Genomic DNA, 25,434 nt, shown 5'->3' on the forward strand with positions numbered 1-25,434 from the left:
AAAAAAGAGTAATTGGAAAAACAAACTTTGTTCTTTGGTTTTCAGTAACCAGCCAATAGTACTGGTAAATCATCCTCCTGCCCTTGAAACCAGCGGTCAGCTTCACAACTGGACAGGTGGCCTGTCTCACTGCAAAATAAATTTACTATATATTGACCGAGTAGAATTAAACTGCTTTCTAGCTTTGCCAAAAAAGGTTTGATAACAGCACTGCAAATAAAAACAAACTTACAAACTTGCCATCACTGTGATGTTGCTGCGAAGTTGTTAAAATATTCCTCATTTTTACCATCTAATTAAAAATCTGCCAGGGTTCCCACACTGATAAATAACATTAGTGCTTGCCTTTGCTGTAAGTAACACAGTTTTATAATATTTACCTCAAGGTTTTTTCCGTTAAACCTCTCTGTTGGAAATTATTTAGGAAAACCTAGACTGTTGAAATGGATACTAGTTCTATTATTATTTTTGCTGTTTTTACTTTTACAACTATAGTTAATATTTCATGCCTCCAAAAATAATTGAGAAATAGAATTTTGATTTATTTGTGGTGCGCGTTAAAAAATAAACTGGTTTGGTGTATCGGGTATTCTCTCTATTTTCAGTATTTCTAGTAATATTCAAAATAAATTAAAATTCAGTTCTATGTTTGGGATGAATTGTATCCATAGTCGTCAACATGCCTCCCGATTCCTGTTCTGTTTACCATGTTAAATCTTGGCATGTTGCTTTGTCCCCAGAGTTTAGATGTCTGTTTTCTGACTGGTTTGAAAGATAAATATTTCTTCAGCAGACTCATCGTACCAGCATGGATTTGTTTGTATCAGAATGCTTCAATGTGAGCACCCCATGTTGCTATCCTAAGGGGTTCAGACATTTCAGTGTAAACAACAGATTTACATTACCTCAGAACAACTTTTTAATTTTTACAAGTATTATGTGGTGGATAACGAGCTCCAGGAATGTGTTTCTAACACTATGAATATTTAAAGGAGCAAGGGGATGGAATCCGTGGCGAGGGTACGGACTTTGTGGTTGGGGACTGAGATGATCTTTTTGATCTTCCCAGTGTTTAACTGCAGGACGTATTGGCTCATACCAGCAGCCTGACAGAACTGTGGAGCTGAGGGGAGTGGAGGGGTCAAGAGTGTTTTTTGTGAGGTAGAGCATATATGTCAAAATTAATCGTATGGCTTTGGATGATGCTGCCTAGGGGCAGCATATAGGTGACCAAGAGGAGAGGGCTAAGGATCAATCCTTGGGGGGGCCTCCCGATTTATGCAGTGGTGAGAATTATGAGCAAGATATAGTGTATATATATTTATGACAGAAATTACACTCTCCAGCTATATGAAAGGAAAACAAATGCTTGCAATCACTGTCAAATTGTTATTCCTTTGAAATAACATTTATTTATATAGTGATTCTTTCCTAATATTTCTCACTACTGTAGAAGCTACTTTGGTCTGCTCTAACCCTAGAAGGTTCCAAACTGATTAACTCACTGATATGAACAAATCAGCTAATTTAATTAGCTCCAAAATAGTTTCTCAGGCACCTTGTAATTTAAAAAAAATGATGGTTGAATAAACATAACTGAACCAATCACCTAGCATGATTATGTTTGAATTATTTGGCTTGATTCCTCTCTCAAACCTTGGAGAAAATCAGCCAAACCTCAATATTTGTATTGATTTAGGCTGGGCACATGCAATTTAATGAGTTTTTAACTCTTTATGCATTATGATTGGATTTAAAGGAACAGTCACTAAGCTAAAGCTAGACAAAACGACTTGATTTTTGTAGCAGGTAATTCAATTTACTGTCCATACCGAAAAATATTTAAATTAAGAATATGTTTTAAGATGATAATTGAGAAGGACATAAGTATGAAGAAAACCAGGTTAATAGCTGGGAGAAACGCTGATTTTGAGGGGCTGAGAACAGAACTTGGGAAAATAAAATGGACATCAATATTGGCAAACAACGATGTAGAACAGCAATGGAAACATTTAAAACTGTGTTCAACAGAGTGCAAGAAAAATATATTCTATTAACACAAAAGAACAAACAAAACACTAATGAGACTCCATGAATGAATAAAGCCATAAGGGAACAATTGAGGTAAGGAAAGATGCAAACATTATGTACATAGACAGCAGAGGAGTGCATGATAAGGGAGAATACGAAGAGATTAGGAGAGAAGTAAAAAAACAATTAGGAAGGCAAAGAGGAACTATCAAAATAAATGATTAAGGAACATAAAATAAAATAGTAAAATATTTTACAGGCACATCGGTAACAAAAGGAAGGGTGGGATGGGAATAGGGCCATTAAGGGTTAGACAGGATAATACCACAAGTAACGATAGAGAGATGGCAGAAATATTAAATCGTTATTTCACTTTAGTATTTACCAGGGAGATGACATTGGATGATGAGATCAGTAATGAGATAAGTGCATTTAAAATAAAAGGGATATATTAAATAAACTAATCAAACTCTCATAAAATCCCTGGTCCGGATGGATTGCATCCTTGCACTTTAAAATAAACTAGGGAAGAGATAGCTGAAACATTATTACACATATTTAATCATTCGTTAGAAAAAGCTGTAGTGCCAGAGGACTGGCGGATAGCTATATTTAAGAAGGGGGATAGAACATGTCCAGGGAATTATAGACCAGTTAGCTTAACATCAGTGGTAAGAAAAATAATGGAATCTCTACTAAAGGAGAAAATAGAAGAACATCTAGAAACCAAAAATATAATAATGAATAGTCAGCATGGATTTCAAAAGGAAAATTCTTGCTTGACCAATCTTCTTGGAATTTTTTGAAGAGGTAGTAGTGAGAGTAGACAGTGGTAATACAGTTGATGTAATTCACCTAGATTTTCAAAAGGCCTTTGATAAGGTACCCCATAATAGACTGATGAATGTGGAGTTGGACAAGTAGCAGAATGGATAGCTAGCTGGCATCAAGACCGAAAGCAGAGAGTAGGAGTGAAGAGTAGCTATTCACAGTGGCAGAAGGTGGGTAGTGGTGTCCCGCTGGGACCACTGCTGTTCACAATTTTACATTAATGATTTAGACTTTGGAATCAAAATCACAATTTCTAAATTTGCGGATGACACTAAATTGGGGGGTGGGGGGGGGGGGGATAGTCAATACTGAGTGGGACTGTAACAAATTACAGGAGGACATTAATAAACTTGCAAAATGGGGATATAATTGGCAGATGAAGTTCAACACAGATAAATGTGAGGTGTTACATTTTGGTAGGAAGAATAGGGAGGTACTTATTACTTGGAAGGTGCAAGTCTAGGTGGGGTGGAGGAACAAAAGGATCTCTGAGTACAAATCACTAAAGGTTGCGACACAGGTTAGCAAGGTCATTTATTAAAAAAAGCAAACCAAGCAGTAGGGTAGGGAAGTTATGCTAAACCTGTATCGAACCTTGGTTAGACCACACTTCGAGTACTGTGTACAGTTCTGGTCACCATATTATGAAAAGGATATAGAGGCACTGGAGAGGGTGCAGAGAAGATTTACAAAGCTGATACCGGAAATGCGAGGGTATACATATCAGGAAAGGATGAACAGGCTGGGTCTCTTTTCTCTTCAAAAAAGAAAGCTGAGGGGTGACCTAATAGAGGTCTTTAAAATTATGAAAGATTTTGATAGAGTGGAGAAGAGTGTAACGGGAGGGCAGCCTCCTCGGCATTGGTGAGCATTGCTAACGATTGAGAGCCTCCTCCCGTCCTCTCCCTCTTATTGTGGGCTCTCTCTTCCTGCAAGGCGAGAAAGAAGAGAAGGTTGAATGCGAGTGATGGAATGAGTGTAAGCAATGAATGGGTTAGATCTTTAGAGGGAGACTATGATGGATTGGGGTGGTAATGCTAAGTGCCCTTGTATGTTGTTAGTTGGCACGATTGCATTAGAATGAGGGCGAGTGCGAGGGGTTCTTTGTAAGATGAGGATGTGATAATGCAGTTAGAGAGAAAGGGATGGGTGAAAGGTGCAAGGAATGTTGGGGTAAGGATGTGCAGGAGTAGGGTTGGGAAAGCAGAGCGATGGGGATGTGATGAGAGACACAACAGCATGAAGGCAAGAGTGGCTTTATACTCACTTTTCCTGATCTTCCAAGATCATTGAAGCGCTGGCGGCACTGCATCCAGGTAGGTCCTCATCACCACACACCTGCTTGTCCCTTCTCCGCTATCTGCAGCCAGGCTGCCTTGGTCTCCTGGTTCGGTCTGTTGCGGCCACTGGCAGGGAAGAGAACCTCCTTGCATGCTCTGACTCCCTTCACAACCACATGGAGGGAGTCATTACACAATCGTAGAGCTGCCCTCTGCCGCTGTGAACTCATCTTGTAGCCAAAGAAACACCAACAGTAGGCTCAACTGTCCAAATGAGAAGTGAAATCAAATGGGGCCATGGCCCTTTTATATATACCTGCACCAAACGCGTCAGCACTGGTCTCACCAGGCCCGCAACTTTTAATTGAGCCGGGTAATTAATAACTGTTGCTGTACAAATATAAAATGCACTTTTGTGGTCTATACTTCGAGTGAGATAATTGTTGCACATACAATGGGCAGGGCGGGTTTAACGAGCCCCATTATGGAAAAATCTTTCCTTGTAGCGGGATGAAAGTAGCAACGGGCTTAAAGCCCGCCACCGACTTCGCCCGCCCAGGTAGGGGAAATCGCGGCTGTTAACTCTTTCTCTCTCCACAGCTGCTGCCTGACCTGCTGAATAATTCCAGCATTTTCTGTTTCAATCTAAATGGTGATATCTGTTTTGTACAGTTATGGCATTGGCTCATCTGAATGCTGCCCAACTCATCCTAATTGTATGTGCATCAATTATCTCACTCATGAAAGTACATTTTAATATTTGTACAGTAACAGTTATTAACCATATTCTGTAAAGCAGGATTTTGTCAATTCAAATCTGTGCTGTGCATATGCTGGTCTGACTTGATAATGTGGTGATAGCTAAAATTGTTTTCAAATTTATAATCAAATTGATTGACACAACCTTTGCAGGGAGTACTTTCTAATGGATTTTATCTATTTATTGGTATCCTAATAGCCTCCGTTTATTATGATTGAGTAGGGCAAAGATTTGGAAAAGGTGACAATAATCATGTACACCACTACATTGCAGTAACGGAGGAATGTGCAGTGCATAATGTATTCATCGCTACCATTTGTGTATGCTTATAGTTTATGGGATTTTACAGTTGTGTTCTTGATGTGCTGGTTAAAATATGTGCTGCATAAAGGCACAAGGATTTTTATTTTAGATTTAGATTTAGACAAAAATATTTTAGATTTTTAACAAATTACCTCTTATACTAGATTTTTTTTTGCAACACTAGACTTTAATTACCCGGACTGCTAATGGTACATGTGGCTTTACCATCCATCTGATCATGTGTTTTTCAACCTTTGGGAGTTCCAGGAATGCCTGATTGATGCTCGCAATTTGTAGTCACTTTAGCTGTTCGAGTACTTTAAAGCAATTTTAGTCAGAGAAGCAGAGAAATATGCCAGGGCTGTAGGAATTTATCATAAAGCACATTTTTAGCACATTGCAGCTTACATAATTTACAAATTGATAGGTATTTTTGCTATAAAGGCGTGTTCTTTGTCCAACTGGCAAATATAAAGGAAACCATAAAGAATATAATAAAATGGAATCCAGATAAGCAGTTGATTGTTTTTGTAAATATGAATGCATTAAAGTTTTGTATGTCTAGCAGTTTACTACAGATGCATTATCTGTGTCTTAAACTGTTGCCCAGTAGTTAGCGGACCTTACACTGTGGTGACTGAGGATGTTGTGCAGAAGCAAACAATCGTCATGATGACTGCACCGCATTTTAACCAGTTATTGGGGTGAGGAGGCAAAGCAATGTTACTCCTTCTTTTGTTCTCTATCTGTTTCCTCTATTTATATCCTCCCCACTTCTTCGTCTGAAGGGATTGATTCCTGGGGCATGTATACAGCTAGCCTCCAGTATCTCCATTAAATAGCTGTTCTTCATGTGTGAACCTAAGCCTTGAATGTTGGCAGACTATTATATTCCTGGGGAAATCAACACCAAGGGATGGAAATTCGGTCTTCTGCCGCCCCTCTTAGCGCCCCGGAGGGCCGGCAATGGCAGCGGAAAGCACTTGCGCCCGGGCAGCCAGCTTCCAGTGCCCCCGCCGGGACATCCGGTGCCAGTATCGACGGAGCATTACCGCCTGGGAGAGGCGAGCCGGTGTGCAACGCCGGCTCAATATTTGGTTGCTGCCCAACCCGTAGCGGTTCGTGGTGGGAACGCCTGTGAAAGTGGGCATTCCAAACTGTAGCGGCTGCTGTGAGGTAAGTAATGTCGACCTCAGGTAAGTGTGATTGTTTTTTTAAAACATTTTTATTTTGCAGTTTATGTTGTGGTGATGTGAGCTATGTATTGGGAATGTTTTTGGTGGTTTTTTTCAGGTCCCGCCCCCCCCCTCCCCCCCCCCCACAGGCCTTTGTTATGGCATTCTGAGGCCCTGTTGTTTAGCTTGGGATTTTCCCTTGGTCAGCCAGCCGAGCGCCCTAAAAGAGGCGCAAAGCCTCCCTTAGCGCCCCGCTCCAAACTCCGGGCCCAGCTGATGAATTTTGCGACAGCAGGCGCAAACCATTTGCTGCCGCAAAATTTACCGTTCTGCCCGAGTCACCACCCGAACTGAGACGTGAACGGACTTCCACCCCCAATTCTTTTTCTTTCCTGAAGGAATGTCCATAAATGTGCGCTTCCCAGCAGGGATCGCTGGGCAGAGAGTGGGAGTGTGAATTGTTGCTGATTTTCCTCTCCGTGACATGGGCTCTGAAACCACTTATAGCACCCTTGGTGCAATCCCTGCTGAGAGCAGCTAATTTAGACCGGTATCAATTTCCCTTGGCGGAAGGGTCAACAACCAGGGGACATAGATTTAAAGTAATTGGAGGGAGGGTGAGAGGAGCTACGAGGGGAAATTTCTTCGCCCAGAGGGTGTGGGAGTCTGGAATTCATTGCCTGAAAGGGTGGTAGAGACAGAAACCCTCACCACATTTAAGGGGTACTGGGATGTGGACTTGAAGTGCTGTGACCCGCAGGGCTACGGACCAAGAGCTGGAAAGTGGGATTAGGCTGGATAGCTGTTTGTCGGCTGGCATGGACACGATGGGCCGAAATGGCCTCCTTCCGTGCTGTAAATTTCTGTGATTCTATAAACCTGGGATCTTCCGGTTTATATGGCTAACATGCTGTTTTTGTCAAGTTGAGTCATCGGGCATTTAGTTTGTTTTTATAATTCATATACAACTTTGCCTTGCATTCATTGTCTAATTATTTAAACTGAATGTTAAAAGCTTTCATTTTCCTTTTGAAACATGGATGTTTGGAGAGTTTCATTCATTGTTATGAAATGGCTCTGTGCCGGTCTGTAGGTTCTGCTCTAGTATTGCAGCTGGAAAGGTTTTTTAAAAAATCTAGAAGTTGAAAACTTTAATTTTTCAGAATTATTCCGTCAAACCCATTCTCAACACTCTCCTTGACGTTGTGCATTAACAGGATTTTCTTGTTAGGTCGAATGGTTTTTGCTTACCCTGAAAAATGTGTTCCATTGGTCCCCATTAGTCTGCATTTTCAGATTCAGTACATTACTGATGCACTTCCCTTTCTCCCATAGACTTGTACAGTGTGCATGTCTCTTGCATAACCTACTACGTTAATTTTCAGCAGCAAAGGAATTTATTGTAATGTTTTTCACATTCAACAGCCACCTGATGTAATATTTTTCATAATTTGCTGCGATGTGTTTGATTTTTGATTTGATGCGATGGGGGTTCACTATGCTCTTGTTACTGTTGCCAATTTGACAGCTCATTTTGTATCATCGTTCACATGGTATTCCCATTTCTCTTAAAGGTTGCATTTGCTCTCATTTCCCAGAACACTTGCTCAGAAGACTATTTTGCAGTGATTTCCCAGGAGTGTAGGAGCTTGCTGTGATTTTGTTTCAGATGTGCCACCTATTGTTTAAGGTTGTTGCAATTGGAACGGTAAATTCCTTAAATTCTCAGGAACACAATGAAGATCATTTATCTTCAAAAGTGAGTGGAAAGGAACTCTCGAAGCCCCTTGATCTTTTGTTGTCTTATGGTATCCACTTATATTGTTTAATATTGGGTTGAGCGAGGGAAACCTAGTACCTACGGCACTTCCATAAGAATTGTTTATTGATGCTTAAAAACTACCAAACTACATCAGTGAATGATATTAAAGAGCAACTCTTAAGGATGAATTTTAACTCTCCCCGATTGGTGGGAAAGGCTAGGAGCGGGAAGCTGTTAAAATGGAATGGCTCCATTTCCTGTTCCGTTCTCTACAATTCTTCACTTTAATGCTGCTGGTTTTGATGGCAGATGAGTCTCCTGGCGCACACTAGCATTGGGGGCCAAATGGCATTTTAATCTGCTCCTGAGCCCACTAAGCCGCCAACTAAATCCATCAGGAAACCAGCAAGACTTTCTAAGGTAAGCTTTATTTTTAATAAACTCTTTCTTTATTAGGGCCAGGAGAAGCAGAAGTGCTTCCTGGGACCTACAGGAAATGTCCACTCCAACTACAAGACCCCTACAACACCCCCCCCCCCCCCCCCCTCTTCAAACGTACCTTGCCACCAGCAGCCGTCTCTCCGTGCCTGTGGACGACCTTCGGTCAGCTCAATCTATATTTCCGACCGAGCCCCATCCCACCACCACTCAGTGAGCAGTTGGCCGCCAGTTAAATCTGACGATGACTCTACTCATGGAATTGCTGTTCGCTCCTGCCAAATTCCTGCGGGAGTTGAAATTGGCCTTTGAGAGTTGAGGTAGTGAGATTTGCATGGATTTCTCTTTTTTCATTTTGCCCTTGTGCCTCAGTGCCGTGTTATGATAAAAGGTAGTTTCACTATAACTAGGTGCTAGGAAGTGTTTGGAAGCACTAGAGGATGTCTTGCTCTCTTGGTTGCTTTCTCTCCCATGGAGAAGATCCGATTGCCCTCAATAGGTGCCCATTTCTGATGGCCTAGCCAAGATGTAGAATGTACCTTGTGGGAAATTGTTGGCACAAATACCACTCTGTCAACATCGCATCGGTCTATAAGTTTGTTGTACTGTTCTGTGTCCACTTGATACATTTTTTAAATTGCTTTGCAACAGTTTCCACATCAAAGATGTGCAAGAAGATTGTACTATATCTGAATTATTTTCCATTCAACAGTGATATATGTGTAGTATTCTGTTTAGATGATTTATGTGTATGACTTGTGTCCAATTAGTTACGAACATAAGAAATGGGAGTAGGAGTAGGCCATTCGGCCCCTTGAGCCCGCTCCTCCATTCAATAAGATCATGGCTGATCTTCGACCTCAACTCCACTTTCCTGCACTATTCCCATATCCCTTGATTCCCTTACTATCCCCAAATCTATCGTTGAAACATCGAAAATAGGTGCAGGAGTAGGCCATTCGGCCCTTCGAGCCTGCACCACCATTCAATATGATCATGGTTGATCATGCAACTTCAGTACCCCATTCCTGCTTTCTCTTCATACCCCTTGATCCCTTTAACCGTAAGGGCCACATCTAATTCCCTTTTGAATATATCTAGCAAACTGGCCTCAACAACTTTCTGTGGTAGAGAATTCCACAGGTTCACAATTCTCTGAGTGAAGAAGTTTCTCCTCATCTCGCTCCTAAATGGCTTACCCCTTATCCTTAGACTGTGACCCCTGGTTCTGGACTTCCCCAACATCGGGAACGTTCTTCCTGCATCTAACCTGTCCAGTCCCGTCAGAATTTTACATGTTTTTATGAGATCCCCTCTCATTCTTCTAAATTCCAGTGAATATAAGCCTAGTCGATCCAGTCTTTCTTCATGTGTCAGTCCTGCCATCCCAGGAATCAGTCTGGTGAACCTTCGTTGCACTCCCTCAATAGCAAGAATGTCCTTCCTCAGATTAGGAGACCAAAACTGAGCACAATATTCCAGGTGAGGCCTCACCAAGGCCCTGTACAACTGCAACAAGACCTCCCTGCTCCTATACTCAAATCCCCTAGCTATGAAGGCCAACATGCCATTTGCCTTCTTCACCACCTGCTGTACCTGCATGCCTACTTTCAATGACTGATGTACCATAACACCCAGGTCTCGCTGCACCTCCCCTTTTCCTAATCTGTCACCATTCAGATAATAATCTGCCTTCCTGTTTTTGCCATCGATCTCTGTCTTGAATATACTCAAAGACTAAGCTTCCACAGCACTCTGGGATAGAGAATTCCAAAGATTCACCACCCTCCTGAGTGAAGAAATTTCTCCTCATCTCAGTCCTAAGACTTTTTAAAGAAAATGGTAAGTGAGATTTAGTCCAGTCCACTTTCTTTTTTACTAGTGTTGCACAAATACTCCAGGGGAGTCTATCTTGCAGTCTCCTTGACAATATTGGATGCCATTTTATTGCAGGTGATGCAGTGATAGAATGTGGGTAATAGTTATAATAGGTATATTGTGGTGTGAGGTTTGTTTTGTTCTAACATATCGGAGGATAATTTTTTTCGTAGATCTAGCCGGTGCTTGCTGATGGTCAGAGTTTCAACACTGATTTATTTCTGATTTATGCACCTTGTGAACTAGGGCCGGAACCTGCAGCTCAAGGTAAAACAATGTCCAAAATAATCCAAATGACAATGTGGTATTGCAGGGGGAACCAACATGCTGAATTCAAAACTTTTGTTGAACATGTTTTACTTATTTGCTATAATGAAAATACTGACTGCATGCACAATGCACATTAGGAAGTGATTGACTACAGAAAGTCACTCATGATGCAGCTCAGAAGTCCTCCACTTGCACAGGCCAGCATGATTCAGCGGCTTTTATCATGATCAGTTGCTTTTTGTTTTATTCATGCTCGGGATGTGGCCGTCACTCTCAAGGCCAACATTTATTGCCCATACCTAGTTGCCCTTGAAGTGGTGATCTTGGGCCTTCTTGAACTGCTGCAGTCCATCGAAGAAGGTGCTGCCACAATGGTGTTGGGTAGGGAGTGCCAAGATTTTAGCCCAACAACCATGATGGGACGGTGATGTATGTCCAAGTCAGGACCTGGAGGGTCACCTGGAGAAGATGGTGTTCCCATGCACCTGCTTCCCATGTCCTTCTAGATGGTGGAGGTGGGAGATGCTGCTGAAGAAGCCTTGGAGACTTGCTGCAGTGCATCCTGTTGGTAGTACACACTGCAGCCATAATACACCAGTGATGGAGCAGGTGCATGTTTAGGGTGGTGGTTGAAACGCCAATCAAATGGACTGTTTTGTCATGAATGGTGTCCAGGTTCTCGAATATTGTTTCAGTTACACTCATCCAGGCAAGTGGAGAGTATTCCCACACTCCTAACTTGTGCCCTGTAGGTGGTGGAGATGATTTTGGGTGTCTGAAGGTGAGCCATTCTCTGCAGAGTACAGTCACTGACCTGCTCTAGTAGCCACAGAATTTATGGGCTGGTCCATTTGATTTTCTGATCAGTAGTAACTCCCAGGATGTTGGTGGTGTGGCCCGGTGATTGTAATATCATTGAATGTCATGGCGAGGTAGTTAGACTCTCTCTTGTTGGAGATAGTCATTGCCTGGCACTTGTTTGGCACAAATGTTATTTGCCACTTATCAGCCGAAGTCTGGATGTTATCAGGTCCTGCTGCATGCGGGCATGGACTGCTTCATTATGAGGAATTGCGAATGGAGCTGAACACTGTGCAATCATCAGCGAACATCCCCACTTCTGACCTTATGATGGAGGGAAGGCCACTGATGACACAGCTGAAGATGGTTGGGCCTAAAATGTTGTCCTGACGACTTCCTGCATTGATGTCCTTGGCCTCCAACAACCACAACCATCCTCCTTGATGCTCCAGCTGCTGGACAGTTTACTCGCTGATCTCCAATGACTTCAGTTTTATTTGGGTTCCTTGGTGCCACACTCTGTCAAATGCTGCCTTCATGTCAAGGGCAGTGACTCTCGCCTCACCTCTAGGGTATATTTCTTGTATCCATGCTTGGGACAAGGCTGTAATGAGAGCTGAGTGGTCCTGGCGGAACCCAAACTGAGCATCGCTGATCAAGTTATTGGTGAATAAGTGCCACTTGCTAGCACTGTTGATGACTCCTTCCATCAGTTTGCTGATGATTGGGTGTAGGATGATAGGGCGGTAGTCAGCAGCGTTGGATTTGTCCTGCTTTTTGTGGACAGGACATACCTGAGCAGTTTTCCACATTCAGGTAGATGCCAGTGTTGTGGCCGGACTGGAACAGCTTGGCTAGTGTGGGCACTCCATTTTAAAGAATTTAGGTGCTACATGCAGAACAGTGAAGTTCTGACACAATTTGAGTAGCCAAGGCTATTTCAAATGCTGAATGACTGACATATTAATCCAAGAATGATGATGGTGAAAGCTGAACTGATTTTAAGGGGATTAAGGGCCTGTTTAATAAATAATTACATTTCACCCATTTGTGCTACATGACTGCTGCAGCAGCTTGCAAACTAGTGCCTTGTTGACAGTCAGTTAAATTTAGTTTAGGAAAGCCTTTAAGATCACAAAGCTTTTTAAAAAAAAACGAATTGTACTTGATCCTGTATATTAAACAGTTTTATCGAATAAAAGGAGCAAGTTTTTTTTTAAATGCCGTAACAAATGCTCTCCTTGGTATTTTGAAACTGTGTATTGTAATGAAGAGGATTTTTAATGTGGTTGGTTTAAGTGCGTATGTGTTTGCAGAGGCATAGACTTTTGTATTAGTGACACGTCTGTTATTAATATACAGAAGATAAAGCAGATGATGTCATACACTGGTGATTTTCTAATTTTATTTTTGTTTGGCTAAAGAAAAATGTCAATACTAATGATTTGTATTTAGGGTGAAGTGGTCAGCTGACCTTGCTTTTATGACTCCTGGTGGTGGAAGAACCCAAAACTAGTCCCCCCTCCCCAAGAGGGATTTAGTCCATTCCTCTTAGAGAGGTTCATTTTGGCTCCCTGTCAGCGCCAGGATGCTGGCAGTGATTTTGTCATGGTTACAATAGAGTGTGGTAACAAACGGCAGCCATGAAAGCCCAACGGGAAAGACTCCGAATTCCGGGGTTGACCTTGGAGTAAGTATTTCTCTGTTTAATAAATGATTTGGAATAGTTCTGGGTTTGATATTTCCGAGGCTGTGTACTGGCAATTCCTTTTATTTTGCTCTTATGTTTAAGAAGGCACATCTTGTATATACTGTAGCCATGAATAATTACTGTATCTGCTTTAAGCCACGGCTCTGCAGATTTGTATGACAGGCAGCCGCATAATCAGCACATCAGTGTTAAAAGGAAAAGAAACCTTGTTGGGGGTGGAAAATAAATCTTGCCGGCACATGGTAAATGAATGTATCTTCATGCCATGATCGAATGGAAAGCGACTGTAGATCCTGCAGTTGTTTGCTAATATAAAATGCAGTGTCACTCAAAACACTGTCTCGATCACTCAGAATTTGAGAAGTAGCAGAGCATGAATGGTGCACAGCAAAAGAGAAATTAAGAGACAGGAGATAGAATAACATTAATAGACCTGTATCATAAACGTTTAAAGTAAAATATTATAATTTGACATTTATTGCCATTGGTATAAATGTATGCATAATTAATGTTGATGATGCAGATCACTGCAATTTGTAAATTTGAAGTGCTATTGTACACATTTATCTGTGTGCAAATAAATATATTTTTTTTCATTTCGCTCTTGAAATTATTTAAGATCCCCTCGCCCCATTCCTCCACCCCCACCCCCGGACCATACATTGCAAGGAAGGTAGATAACAACTTGCTTCCAGATTCTTGTCAATCCTACAATAAAACGAATAGCTGCAAAGCGCACAAGAACACTGTGGGTTAACATGCCTGCCGATTGATTTTATTATTAACCCCTGGGGAAACAGTGCCCTATATAGCCTGGCTAAAATGAGAACTTGCCACATGGGGGAGAACCATCTTCTTACTCTATATGGTGCAGTATACCAGTATACTTACGGACTGTGTCATCAGAGCTGTCTAATTGATATCCTGCCTGTAAATTTCCATTTGAGCACGCATTTCATAAGTAAAGAACATCTTTCTCAATCACTAAGATGTTGGGCATTTATACTGGCACTCTGATTCCGTTCTTATCTTAAACTGATGTTTAAGTCAGATATCTGTAATGGAAGTTGAGCTGATAGGAATGTGACCCATCATTTGAAGTGAAAAATGGGTCAAGGTGGGTGGGGGAGATGATCCCATTTCCCATGAAATATATCTGCTGTTGGCCAGCAATAAATCACATTATTCCAGTGTCCATTGAGGTCTGCAATCTGAGAGCAAGATTATCGAAAAAGGGATGATACAAGCAGAAAGTTATAAAATTGAAGTACATAGTTTAAGTATTTTTAAATTGCAAAATGACTTGGTACTTAATTCTTTGGTGTTCTTGCACATTGTTCACTTTTTTTAGTTGCTTGTTCAGTGCAAAACAAGCATTGCACAGATACATAGATAGCCGTCCATATGCAATTAACTAGTTTGCAGCATAATATGAAGGCCATCCATAATATTCTTTGAAATTTCCTCCAATGCAGTACTTGTTTTTGCAATTCCCTCATTTAATATATGTTTGATCAGGACATTAATAATTATTAAATGATAATATCAAACAGGAACACAATTGTTAAATGGAATCCTATTTTGCATTACATACATAAAAATATTAATCTGCATTATTTCAATGTATTGACCTACGCTGCATATTAATGCCTAAAGATTGTCTGATGTTGAATTGGTTGATCTATGCTGCTTTGTGTTCCTTGCACATATATGGTATCTGTATTTCTAGCCACCACACAAATTTTCCAGTACCTTCATCTTGTACATTCTGCCGATGCTGCAAGCATCCAATTCTGGTTCGTGAGAAGAAGAATAAATGGCCCTCTTATCCTGGTCCCTTTCATTTTTCAGAAATAATTCAAAGCATAATCACGAGACAACGGCTTCTTTTCTTGTGTCTAACATTCTTTCAGGATTTAATCAAGGCGTAATATTTTTTAAATGGGAAAGGCAAACATTTGAATGACCGTCTACTGTTTTTAATGGCATCTTAATCTGTACACATGCAACCTGCATGTCTCTGTAGCATAATGTAATGGGAACCCACAAAATGCCTTCCATTTAGTTCCATTGTATTTCATTCTGTGCCCTTGCCAATTTAGAATAAGTTCCAGAATCTGCCATTATATTTTCAGTACCTTATTAAATAACATTCTAACATTAGAAAATATTTTTCCCAAATAATTTTGTTTGGATTTCAAAAAATCTCTTAAAATACACTGCACCAGAAACATTGCTATTAAGTTTTCAGATGACTAGCCTAGATCTTCGACTCTGACTCACTTCTGGGTTACAATGTGATGATACATAATTAAAATATTTTTTGTTGTTTTATGTGGGACAATTATCCAACTGACTGTGAGAAATGCCACAGAAAATCCAGTAAAGAATATAAAATGTATTTTGATTCCCCCCCTTCCTTTCTGACCTGAACATTTTCCTGGCTGACGCACCATTCTATGGTGGAGGGTGTGGGGATGTCACCTCCTCCCAGCTATCTGCTTTCAGTGCTCATCATCATAGGCAGTCCCTCGGAATCGAGGAAGACTTGCTTCCACTCCCAAAGTGAGTTATTTGATGGCTGAACAGTCCGATATGAGAGACACAGACCCTGTTACAGATGGGACAGACATTCGTCGAGGGAAGGGGTGGGTGGGGCTGGTTCGCCGCGCGCTCCTTCCGCTGCCTGCACTTGGCCTCTTCATGCTCTTTGCGTTGAGATTCGAAGAGCTCAACGCCCTCCCGGATGCACTTTCTCCACCTCGAGTGGTCTTCGGCCAGGCTCTCCCAGGTGTCGCTGGTGATGTCGCACTTTACCAGGGAGGCTTTGAGGGTGTCCTCGTAACGTTTCCGCTGTCCTCCATTGGCTCGTTTACCATGAAGGAGCTCCGCGTAAAGCATTTGCTTTGTGAGTCTCGTATCTGGCATGCGAACTATGTGGCCTGCCCAGCGAAGCTGATCGAGTGTGGTCAGTGCTTCAATGCTATGCGATTTGCCAATAGAAGACACGTAAAGGGATCCTGGGGTGGCTTGCCTTCCTTTTTTCGGGGAATGCCTCACCGCCATTTGATCTTTTCACATGGTGGCAGAGCCAAGACTGGAAACTAGCGAGGAATTGTGGGCATGAACCAATGTCTTCCTGTGTCATTGCACAACACTGTAGTGCCCCACCACATCACCTTCATATGTATTTTGTGCAGTTTAAATCGCGCAAACAAGTTTCCTTGATTTAAGTGCGCAAGTCAATTTTCTCACCTAAGTGCTGAAATAAATTGTCTCAATTAAATTGTAAGCAAACAAACTGAGGGGGAAATACACTGGAATTGATAATGAGGCTAGAGTTACAGGACTTACAAGAAAGAAAACAATTCTGTCTCTCTCCACACACTGAATGGAAAAAGTTTCCATCTGATACAGTAACCAGTTACCACGTGCCCCTGTTTAAAATTAGAATTCTAAATGTCTAGCGTGTTGGACCTTAACTGTAACTCTAGCTGGTTACTGTAACAGCCGAGAACTTTCTCTATGGGAAGAGCAGAATGTTCTTCCTCTTGTGGTTTGTGATGTCAACCATGAATAATGTTAGCGATAAATTTTCATGGGTAATTCACAACTATAGAGAATAGTTATTTATTGTGAAAATGGCTTGTATTTTAATATGTTTATGATTGGCTCTACACCATTTATTTGTACTATAATGCTTTGTTTCTATTTTTCTTACCTCAGCTGCTGTCTTCACATTTGCATATATTTTAGTGACTGGTTTTAAGTCCCTATTAAGATGGCTATCAATTGAATTATGCATAATGATTTTCATAGTGCATGAGAACAATACTGATACAGCCTCTGACTTAACGAATAAGTTAGATTCCATTTTTATTATGACATTCTGAGTTTCACTGATATTTGGAGGATCACTTTCTTTAATTCTGTACATTTATAGTATATAGTGACTGGGTAACAAATTAAAACAGTAATTTGCATTTACATACCACTTCTAATATAGAAATATTATAGAATGGACAACAACCCACACACTGAGGGTGAGGAGAGAAGACTGAAAGTTTAGTTGAAAAGACGGATTTTGAGAATGTTTTTAAAGGTGAGGAGAGTAATGTGGAGGCGAGGGGTTTAGTGATGGAATTCCAGGGTATGCGATTGGAGCGGAGGGGAGGCGGTGGAGAGGGTTTTGGAGTCTGAGGGATGAAGAGAGCGGGAGGAGATGTACAAGACTGGACAGGGTTGCAGAGACAGGGTAGGGTAAGGCCATGGGGAGGCAAAGACGTGTTTGAGGACCTTGAGAGGAAAGGGAGGTGAGAGATTGGGTGGCAATTGAAGAGGATGGTTGTAATTCGGGAAGGCTTTTTGGAGAACCGGTTATGGCACTTTTTTTAAATGGGGTAATGCCTGAACAAAGAATTATTTAGAATTCAGCAAGTTTGGGAGTCAGGAGACATATTTGAGTGGTCAATGTTGATTGGGAGGTGGATCAAGGAAGCAGCCGTTGAGTCTTGTGGACGAGACGACCGCAAAGAATGCAAAAGGTAGCCAGAGAAACTGCAGAGGGGGATTAGAGATTGAGAAGAGGTCATAACAGGAGAGATGGGGAATATGGGTGGTTTTAATCTTTTGGACAAAGACATGGCGAGTTAGAAACATAGAAAATAGGTGCAGGAGTAGGTCATTCGGCCCTTTAAGCCTGCACTGCCATTCAATAAGATCATGGCTGATCATTCCCTCAGTACCCCTTTCCTGCTTTCTCTCCATACCCCTCGATCCCCTTAGCCGTAAGGGCCATATCTAACTCTCTCTTGAATATATCCAATGAACTGGCATCAACAACTCTCTGCGGCAGGGAATTCCACAGGTTAACAACTCTGAGTGAAGAAGTTTCTCCTCATCTCAGTCCTAAATGGCCTGCCCCTTATCCTAAGACTATGTCCCCTGGTTGTGGACTTTCTCAACATCGGGAACATTCTTCCCGCATCTAACCTGTCCAGTCCCGTCAGAATCTTATACGTTTCTATGAGATCCCCTCTCATCCTTCTAAACTGCAGTGAATAAAGGCCCAGTTGATCCAGTCTCTCCTCATATGACAGTCCAGCCATCCCTGGAATCAGTCTGGTAAACCTTCGCTGCATTCCCTCAATAGCAAGAACGTCCTTCCTCAGATTAGGAGGCCAAAACTGAACACAATATTCCAGGTGAGGCCTCACTAAGGCCCTGTACAACTGCAGTAAGACCTCCCTGCTCCTTTACTCAAATCCCTTAGCTATGAAGGCCAACATACCATTTGCTGCCTTCACCGCCTGCTGCACCTGCATGCCCACTTTGTGACTGATGAACCATGACACCCAGGTCTCGTTGGACCTCCCCTTTTCCGAATCTGCCATTCAGATACTATTCTGTCTTAATGTTTTTGCCCCCAAAATGGATAACCCCACATTTATCCATGTTATACTGCATCTGCCATGCATTTGCCCACTCACCTAACCTGTCCAAGTCACCCTGCAGCCTCTTAGCGTCCTCCTCACAGCTCACACCACCACCCAGTTTAGTGTCATCCGCAAACTTGGAGATATTACACTCAATTCCTTCATCTAAATCGGTAATGTATATTGTAAATAGCTGGGGTCCCAGCACTGAGCCCTGCGGCACTCCACTAGTCACTGCCTGCCATTGTGAAAAGGACCCGTTTATCCCGACTCTCTGCTTCCTGTCTGCCAACCAGTTCTCTATCCATGTCAGTACATTACCCGCAATACCATGCGCTTTGATTTTGCACACCGATCTCTTGTGCGGGACCTTGTCAAAAGCCTTTAGAAAGTCCAAATACACCACATCCACTGGTTCTCCCTTGTCCACTCTGCTAGTTACATCCTCAAAAAATTCCAGAAGATTCGTCAAGCATGATTTCCCTTTCATAAATCCATGCTGACTTGATCCGATCCTGTCACTGCTTTCCAAATGCGCTGCTATTTCATCCTTAATGATTGATTCCAACATTTTCCCCACAACTTATGTCAGGCTAACTGGTCTATTATTACCCGTTTTCTCTCTCCCTCCTTTTTAAAAAGTGGAGTTACATTAGCTACCCTCCAGTCCATCGGAACTGATCCAGAGTCGATGGACTGTTGGAAAATGATCACCAATGCATCCACCATTTCTAGGGTCACTTTCTTAAGTACTCTGGGATGCAGACTATCAGGCCTCAGGGATTTATCGGCCTTCAACCCCATCAATTTCCCTAACACAATTTCCCGCCTAATAAGGATATCCTTCAGTTCCTCCTTCTCACGAGACCCACTGTCCCCTAGTACATTCGGAAGGTTATTTGTGCTTTCCTTCGTGAAGACAGAACCGAAGTATTTGTTCAATTGGTCTGCCATTTCTTTGTTCTCCATTATAAATTCAACTGAATCCGACTGCAAGGGACCTACCTACGTTTGTCTTCATTAATCTTTTTCTCTTCACATATTTATAGAAGCTTTTGCAGTCAGTTTTTATGTTCCCTGCAAGCTTCCTCTCGTACTCTATTTTCTCCTTCTTACTTAAACCCTTAGTCCTCCTCTGTTGAATTCTAAATTTCTCTCAGTCCTCAGGTTTGTTGCTTTTTCTAGCCAATTTATATGCCTCTTCCTTGGATTTAACAGTATCCTTAATTTCCCTTGTTAGCCACGGTTGAGCCATCTTCCCCATTTTATTTTCACTCCAGACAGGGATGTACAATTGCTGAAGTTCATCCATGTGATCTTTAAATGTTTGCCATTGCCTATCCACCGTCAACCCTTTAAGTATCCTTTGCCAGTCTATTCTAGCCAATTCACGCCTCGTACCGTCGAAGTTACCTTTCCTTAAGTTCAGGACCCTAGTTTCCGAATTAACTGTGTCACTCTCCATCTTAATAAAGAATTCGACCATATTATGGTCACTCTTCCCCAAGGGGCCTCGCACAACAAGATTGCTAATTAGTCCCTTCTCATTACACATCACACAGTCTTGGATGGCCAGCTCTCTAGTTGGTTCCTTGACATGTTGGTCTAGAAAACCATCCCTAATACACTCCAGGAAATCCTCCTCCTCCACCGCATTACTACTAGTTTGGTTAGCCCAAGATTGTAGATTAAAGTCACCCATGATAACTGCTGTACCTTTATTGCACACATCCCTTATTTCTTGTTTGATGCTGTCCCCAACCTCACTACTACTGTTTGGTGGTCTGTACACGACTCCCACCAACGTTTTCTGCCCTTTGGAATTCCGCAGCTCCACCCATACCGATTCGACATCATCCAGGCTAATATCCCTCCTTACTGTTGCATTAATTTCCTCTTTAACCAGTAACGTCACCCCGCCTCCTTTTCCTCTCTGCCTATCTTTCCTAAATGTTGAATACCCCTGGATGTTGAGTTCCCAGCCTTGGTCACCCTGGAGCGTGATGGTGTTGTAGATGCTGATGGAAAGGCGTTAAGGGGTGGTTTATCATGGAGAAAAGAAGCTGTGGGTTGTCCTTGCCTCCATGATCCTGCAATAGAAGAATTTGGCTGGGGAGAGCCAGACACAGTAGTGCTTAACATGATTGAGTCGGCTCTTTTGATGAATAACTAGACTTGCCATGCACCTTCTGAACTCAGATTTGAAGCCCGGGGAATTTAAGGAGCAAAGATGGAGCCTTTATTGGGGAACAGCCTAGAGGGCGAATGATTTTGTGAGAATAAGTGCTTTGAAAACTCTGGTGCAATTGGCCAGGTCAACAACGGAAGAGGTGTTTTGATGGGTGTAAGACCAGAAGAAAGAACCTGAGATCTAGAGTGAATTGGTAAAGGAGCTGGGGGAGAATTCCTTTCCCAAAAGTTATAGTAAAGAGTGAGGGGAGTTGGTAGAGGGACTGAGTTATAAAGCAAGGTGAAGAAATGGTTAGAGCTTGTCATGTCCATGATCAAGACCACATGTGGAGGGACCACGAGAGATGGTAAGGTTCTGGGGCTGACTGTGGCTGTAGGTATGGGTGAACATAGGAACAGGAGTAGGCCATTCAGCCCCTCGAGCCTACTTTGCCATTCAGTGAGATCATGGCTGAGCTGTACCACAACTCCATTTACCCACCACAACTCCATATCCCTCGATAACTTTACTCCCATGAGGGAGTTTATTTGAAGGGTGAAATTGAGAATGTCATTCTATTATTATATAAGATTCCATGATATTTACGGGTGTTTTGAAATCAAATTCCACAATTCTGCATATTTTTCTAAGAAATCTGTAAATATATGGTTTAACTGATTTGGTGTTTTCCATATTACAAATTTCTAACTTTTCAAATCGATCAGTACAAGTCTTAAGATTTGTTAAAATTTGAACACAACTTTTTAGCTACGAAAATTAAGTAAAATGTTTGAAAAGGCAGCCTGCTGGCAATAGATATCGTCATCGCCTGATGTTTTAGAAAAGTCAGCTGAAATATTTGCATGATCCTTAAAGGTCTTCATAAAAGGAGACACTGGGGTAACCATTCTAATCTTGTCTGTCAGCAGCACTTTCTGACAAGATTTTTAATACTCAATGTCTGAATTCCAGTAGGAAATGTATTTTTAACAGTGGTTGTCAATTGCTGCAGCTTTTTACATTCTCCATCTATTCACCGATATAAAGAACAGCCAGTTTTCTGATTAGATGTGACATTTTAACTTTCAGCCTGACACCTAGAAGCTTGAGCCCTACTCCCACAAGTCCTTGCAGTCCATGTAGTCCACTACATGCTTTTCACTTTTGGAGGTAAGGGTATGATACTGTTTCGACCTGCCAAGGAAAAACTCAACTGAAAATAATGTTTATATGTGCACTGAGGGAGGGACATCTAGTTTTTATTAATATTAAATGTACGGTTTCCATTTTGCTGCCATTCCTTATCTCGTGTCCAATGTAGCTGAAAAATATATTCCTTACTTCTGTGCAACTTTTTGTTCGAACTTGCATTTTACTTTTCTCTTGTTTCTTGTTGTCGCCTGTTCTGTGTATTTTTTTCTCCGCACTCTCAGTTGTCTCTCTTTGGTTGCTCCCCTCACTAACTTGTCTGGTGTTCTCCGATTTACAGCGTGGACTGTGTTTTTGTGACGTACCGAACAACTTAATGTCTATGACTTGGGCAGGGTGTGGTGTGAAACAAGGGTCCGATCCAATCACAGTAGTTTTCCACCTGGTGGGTTAGCTTGAAATTACTCCCTATCCGAATATTCAGCAGGATGTAACGAGAATATATATTTGCAAGGCATTATTGAAGTTCCTCACACTCATCTGATATTTAGTCCAGTACCCGTACTAGGTCAATAAGTGATGTGGCAGCAGGGACGATGAATTATTTAGTTTTACACACATGCTTATGCTGCAGTTTCATTATATTATGACTTCTACTGTTACTTCCTTCCTTTCTTTTATATTTTTAATTAATTTCTTTTGCTTGCTATCTTTTTTGTGTGGACATGTTTGACTTTTTACGGGGTGCTGTTCCACGAGGTCGATTGCCATCCGCTTCCTTAGCCAAGTGGTCATTATTCATGTGTGAGCTCTGCCAGTGGGTACCAACAGAGACTGGTTGAGCGGAGGAACTATACGCGCCAGCCGAGAAAACTAGTAAAAGCTGATCAACAGCTTTGCAAAAGCTGGCAGCTCAAAAACAGCCCTGACTTTAGGCCTTATGACTTGTGAAGATGAGCGGGAGACAAAGTACAGTGCGACATGCGCCTATTATTATTCAAGCTGCAGGTATATTTTTACGGAGTTATTCCTGCCAATGACCAGAAGCTGCACAGAAGCATATTTGTGCATTGATCCACAGAGCATTGTTGACCAGCATTTTTGAAACAGCCTGCCCACTCCCGACATTTTTCCTGCTCCCTCCTGGCATTGAAATTTTAAAAAAATGAACCCGCTCCCGTGACGAACCGGCAGAGCGCATAAGAACATAAGAATTAGGAACAGGAGTAGGCCATCTAGCCCCTCGAGCCTGCTCCGCCATTCAATAAGATCATGGCTGATCTGGTCGTGGACTCAGCTCCACTTACCCACCCTCTCCCCGTAACCCTTAACTCCCTTATTGCTTAAAAATCTATCTATCTTTGACTTGAATACATTCAATGAGCTAGCCTCAACTGCTTCCTTGGGCAGAGAATTCCACAGATTCACAACCCTCTGGGAGAAGAAATTCCTTCTCAACTCGGTTTTAAATTGGCTCCCCCGTATTTTGAGGCTGTGGCCCCTAGTTCTAGTCTCCCCCACCAATGGAAACAACCTCTCTGCCTCTATCTTGTCTATCCCTTTCATGATTTTAAATGTTTCTATAAGATCACCCCTTATCCTTCTGAACTCCAAGGAGTAAAGACCCAGTCTACTCAATCTATCATCATAAGTTAACCCCCTCATTTCTCGAATCAGCCTAGTGAATCGTCTCTGTACCCCTTCCAAAGCTAGTATATCCTTCCTTAAGTAAGGTGACCAAAACTGCACGCAGTACTCCAGGTGCGGCCTTACCAATACCTTATACAGTTGCAGCAGGACCTCCCTGCTTTTGTACTCCATCCCTTTCGCAATGAAGGCCAACATTCCATTCGCCTTCCTGATTACCTGCTGCACCTGCAAACTAACTTTTTGGGTTTCATGCACAAGGACCCCCAGGTCCCTCTGCACCACAGCATGTTGTAATTTCTCCCCATTCAAATAATAATCCCATTTACTGTTTTTTTTTTCCCCAAGGTGGATGACCTCACACTTTCCGACATTGTATTCCATCTGCCAAACCTTAGCCCATTCGCTTAACCTATCCAAATCTCCTTGTAGCCTCTCTGAGTCCTCTACACAACCCGCTTTCCCACTAATCTTAGTGTCATCTGCAAATTTTGTTGCACTACACTCTGTCCCCTCCTCTAGGTCATCTATGTATATTGTAAACAGTTGTGGTCCCAGCACTGATCCCTGTGGCACACCACTAACCACTGATTTCAACCGGAAAATAACCCATTTATCCCTACTCTCTGCTTTCTGTTCGCCAACCAATTCTCTATCCATGCTAATACATTTCCTCTGACTCCGCGTACCTTTATCTTCTGCAGTAACCTTTTGTGTGGCACCTTATCGAATGCCTTTTGGAAATCTAAATACACCACATCAATCGGTACACCTCTATCCACCATGCTCATTATATCCTCAAAGAATTCCAGTAAGTTAGTTAAACATGATTTCCCCTTCATGAATCCATGCTGCGTCTGCTTGATTGCACTATTCCTATCCAGATGTCCCGCTATTTCTTCCTTAATAGTTTCAAGCATTTTCCCCACTACAGATGTTAAACTAACCGGCCTATAGTTACCTGTCTTTTGCCTGCCCCCTTTTTTAAACAGAGGCGTTACATTAGCTGCTCTCCAATCCGCTGGTACCTCCCCAGAGTCCAGAGAATTTTGGTAGATTATAACGAATGCATCTGCTATAACTTCCGCCATCTCTTTTAATACCCTGGGATGCATTTCATCAGGACCACGGGACTTGTCTACCTTCAATCCCATTAGTCTGTCCAGCACTACCTCCCTAGTGATAGTGATCATCTCAAGGTCCTCCCTTCCCACATTCCTATGACCAGCAATTTTTGGCATGGTTTTTGTGTCTTCCACTGTGAAGACGGAAGCAAAATAATTGTTTAAGGTCTCAGCCATTTCCACATTTCCCATTATTAAATCCCCCTTTTCATCTTCTAAGGGACCAACATTTATTTTAGTCACTCTTTTCCGTTTTATATATCTGTAAAAGCTTTTACTATCTGTTTTTATGTTTTGCGCAAGTTTACCTTTGTAATCTATCTTCCCTTTCTTTATTGCTTTTTTAGTCATTCTTTGCTGTTGCTTAAAATCTTCCCAATCCTCTAGTTTCCCGCTAACCTTGGCCACCTTATACGCATTGGTCTTTGATTTGATACTTTCCTTTATTTCCTTGGTTATCCACGGCTGGTTATCTCTTCTCTTGCCGCCCTTCTTTTTCACTAGAATATATTTTTGTTGCGCATTATGAAAGAGCTCCTTAAAAGTCCTCCACTGTTCCTCAATTGTGCCACCGTTTAGTCCTTGTTTCCAGTCTACTTTAGACAACTCTGCCCTCATCCCACTGTAGTCCCCTTTGTTTAAGCATAGTACTCTCGTTTCTGACACAAC

General features: G+C 42.0%; 1 protein-coding gene across 9 annotated transcripts in view; it reads left to right on the forward strand.

Moving 5' to 3' along the window:
* mast4 (microtubule associated serine/threonine kinase family member 4) overlaps positions 1-25,434 on the forward strand; it is a 532,941-nt gene that overhangs the window by 262,106 nt on the left and 245,401 nt on the right. For 3 of the 9 annotated variants that reach the window (XM_070879482.1, XM_070879491.1, XM_070879517.1), the window contains one exon: positions 21,935-22,015. The exons of 4 other annotated variants lie outside the window; for them this stretch is intronic. In XM_070879482.1, the coding sequence (XP_070735583.1) occupies positions 21,935-22,015 (81 nt within the window). Of the gene's footprint in view, positions 1-13,096; positions 13,220-21,934; positions 22,016-25,434 lie in introns of those variants that run through there. 2 more of the 9 variants (XM_070879524.1, XM_070879563.1) reach the window with 2 other exon arrangements.

The sequence above is a fragment of the Pristiophorus japonicus genome, chromosome 1 (genome assembly GCF_044704955.1).
Source record: "Pristiophorus japonicus isolate sPriJap1 chromosome 1, sPriJap1.hap1, whole genome shotgun sequence".
Taxonomy (NCBI): Eukaryota; Metazoa; Chordata; class Chondrichthyes; family Pristiophoridae; genus Pristiophorus; species Pristiophorus japonicus.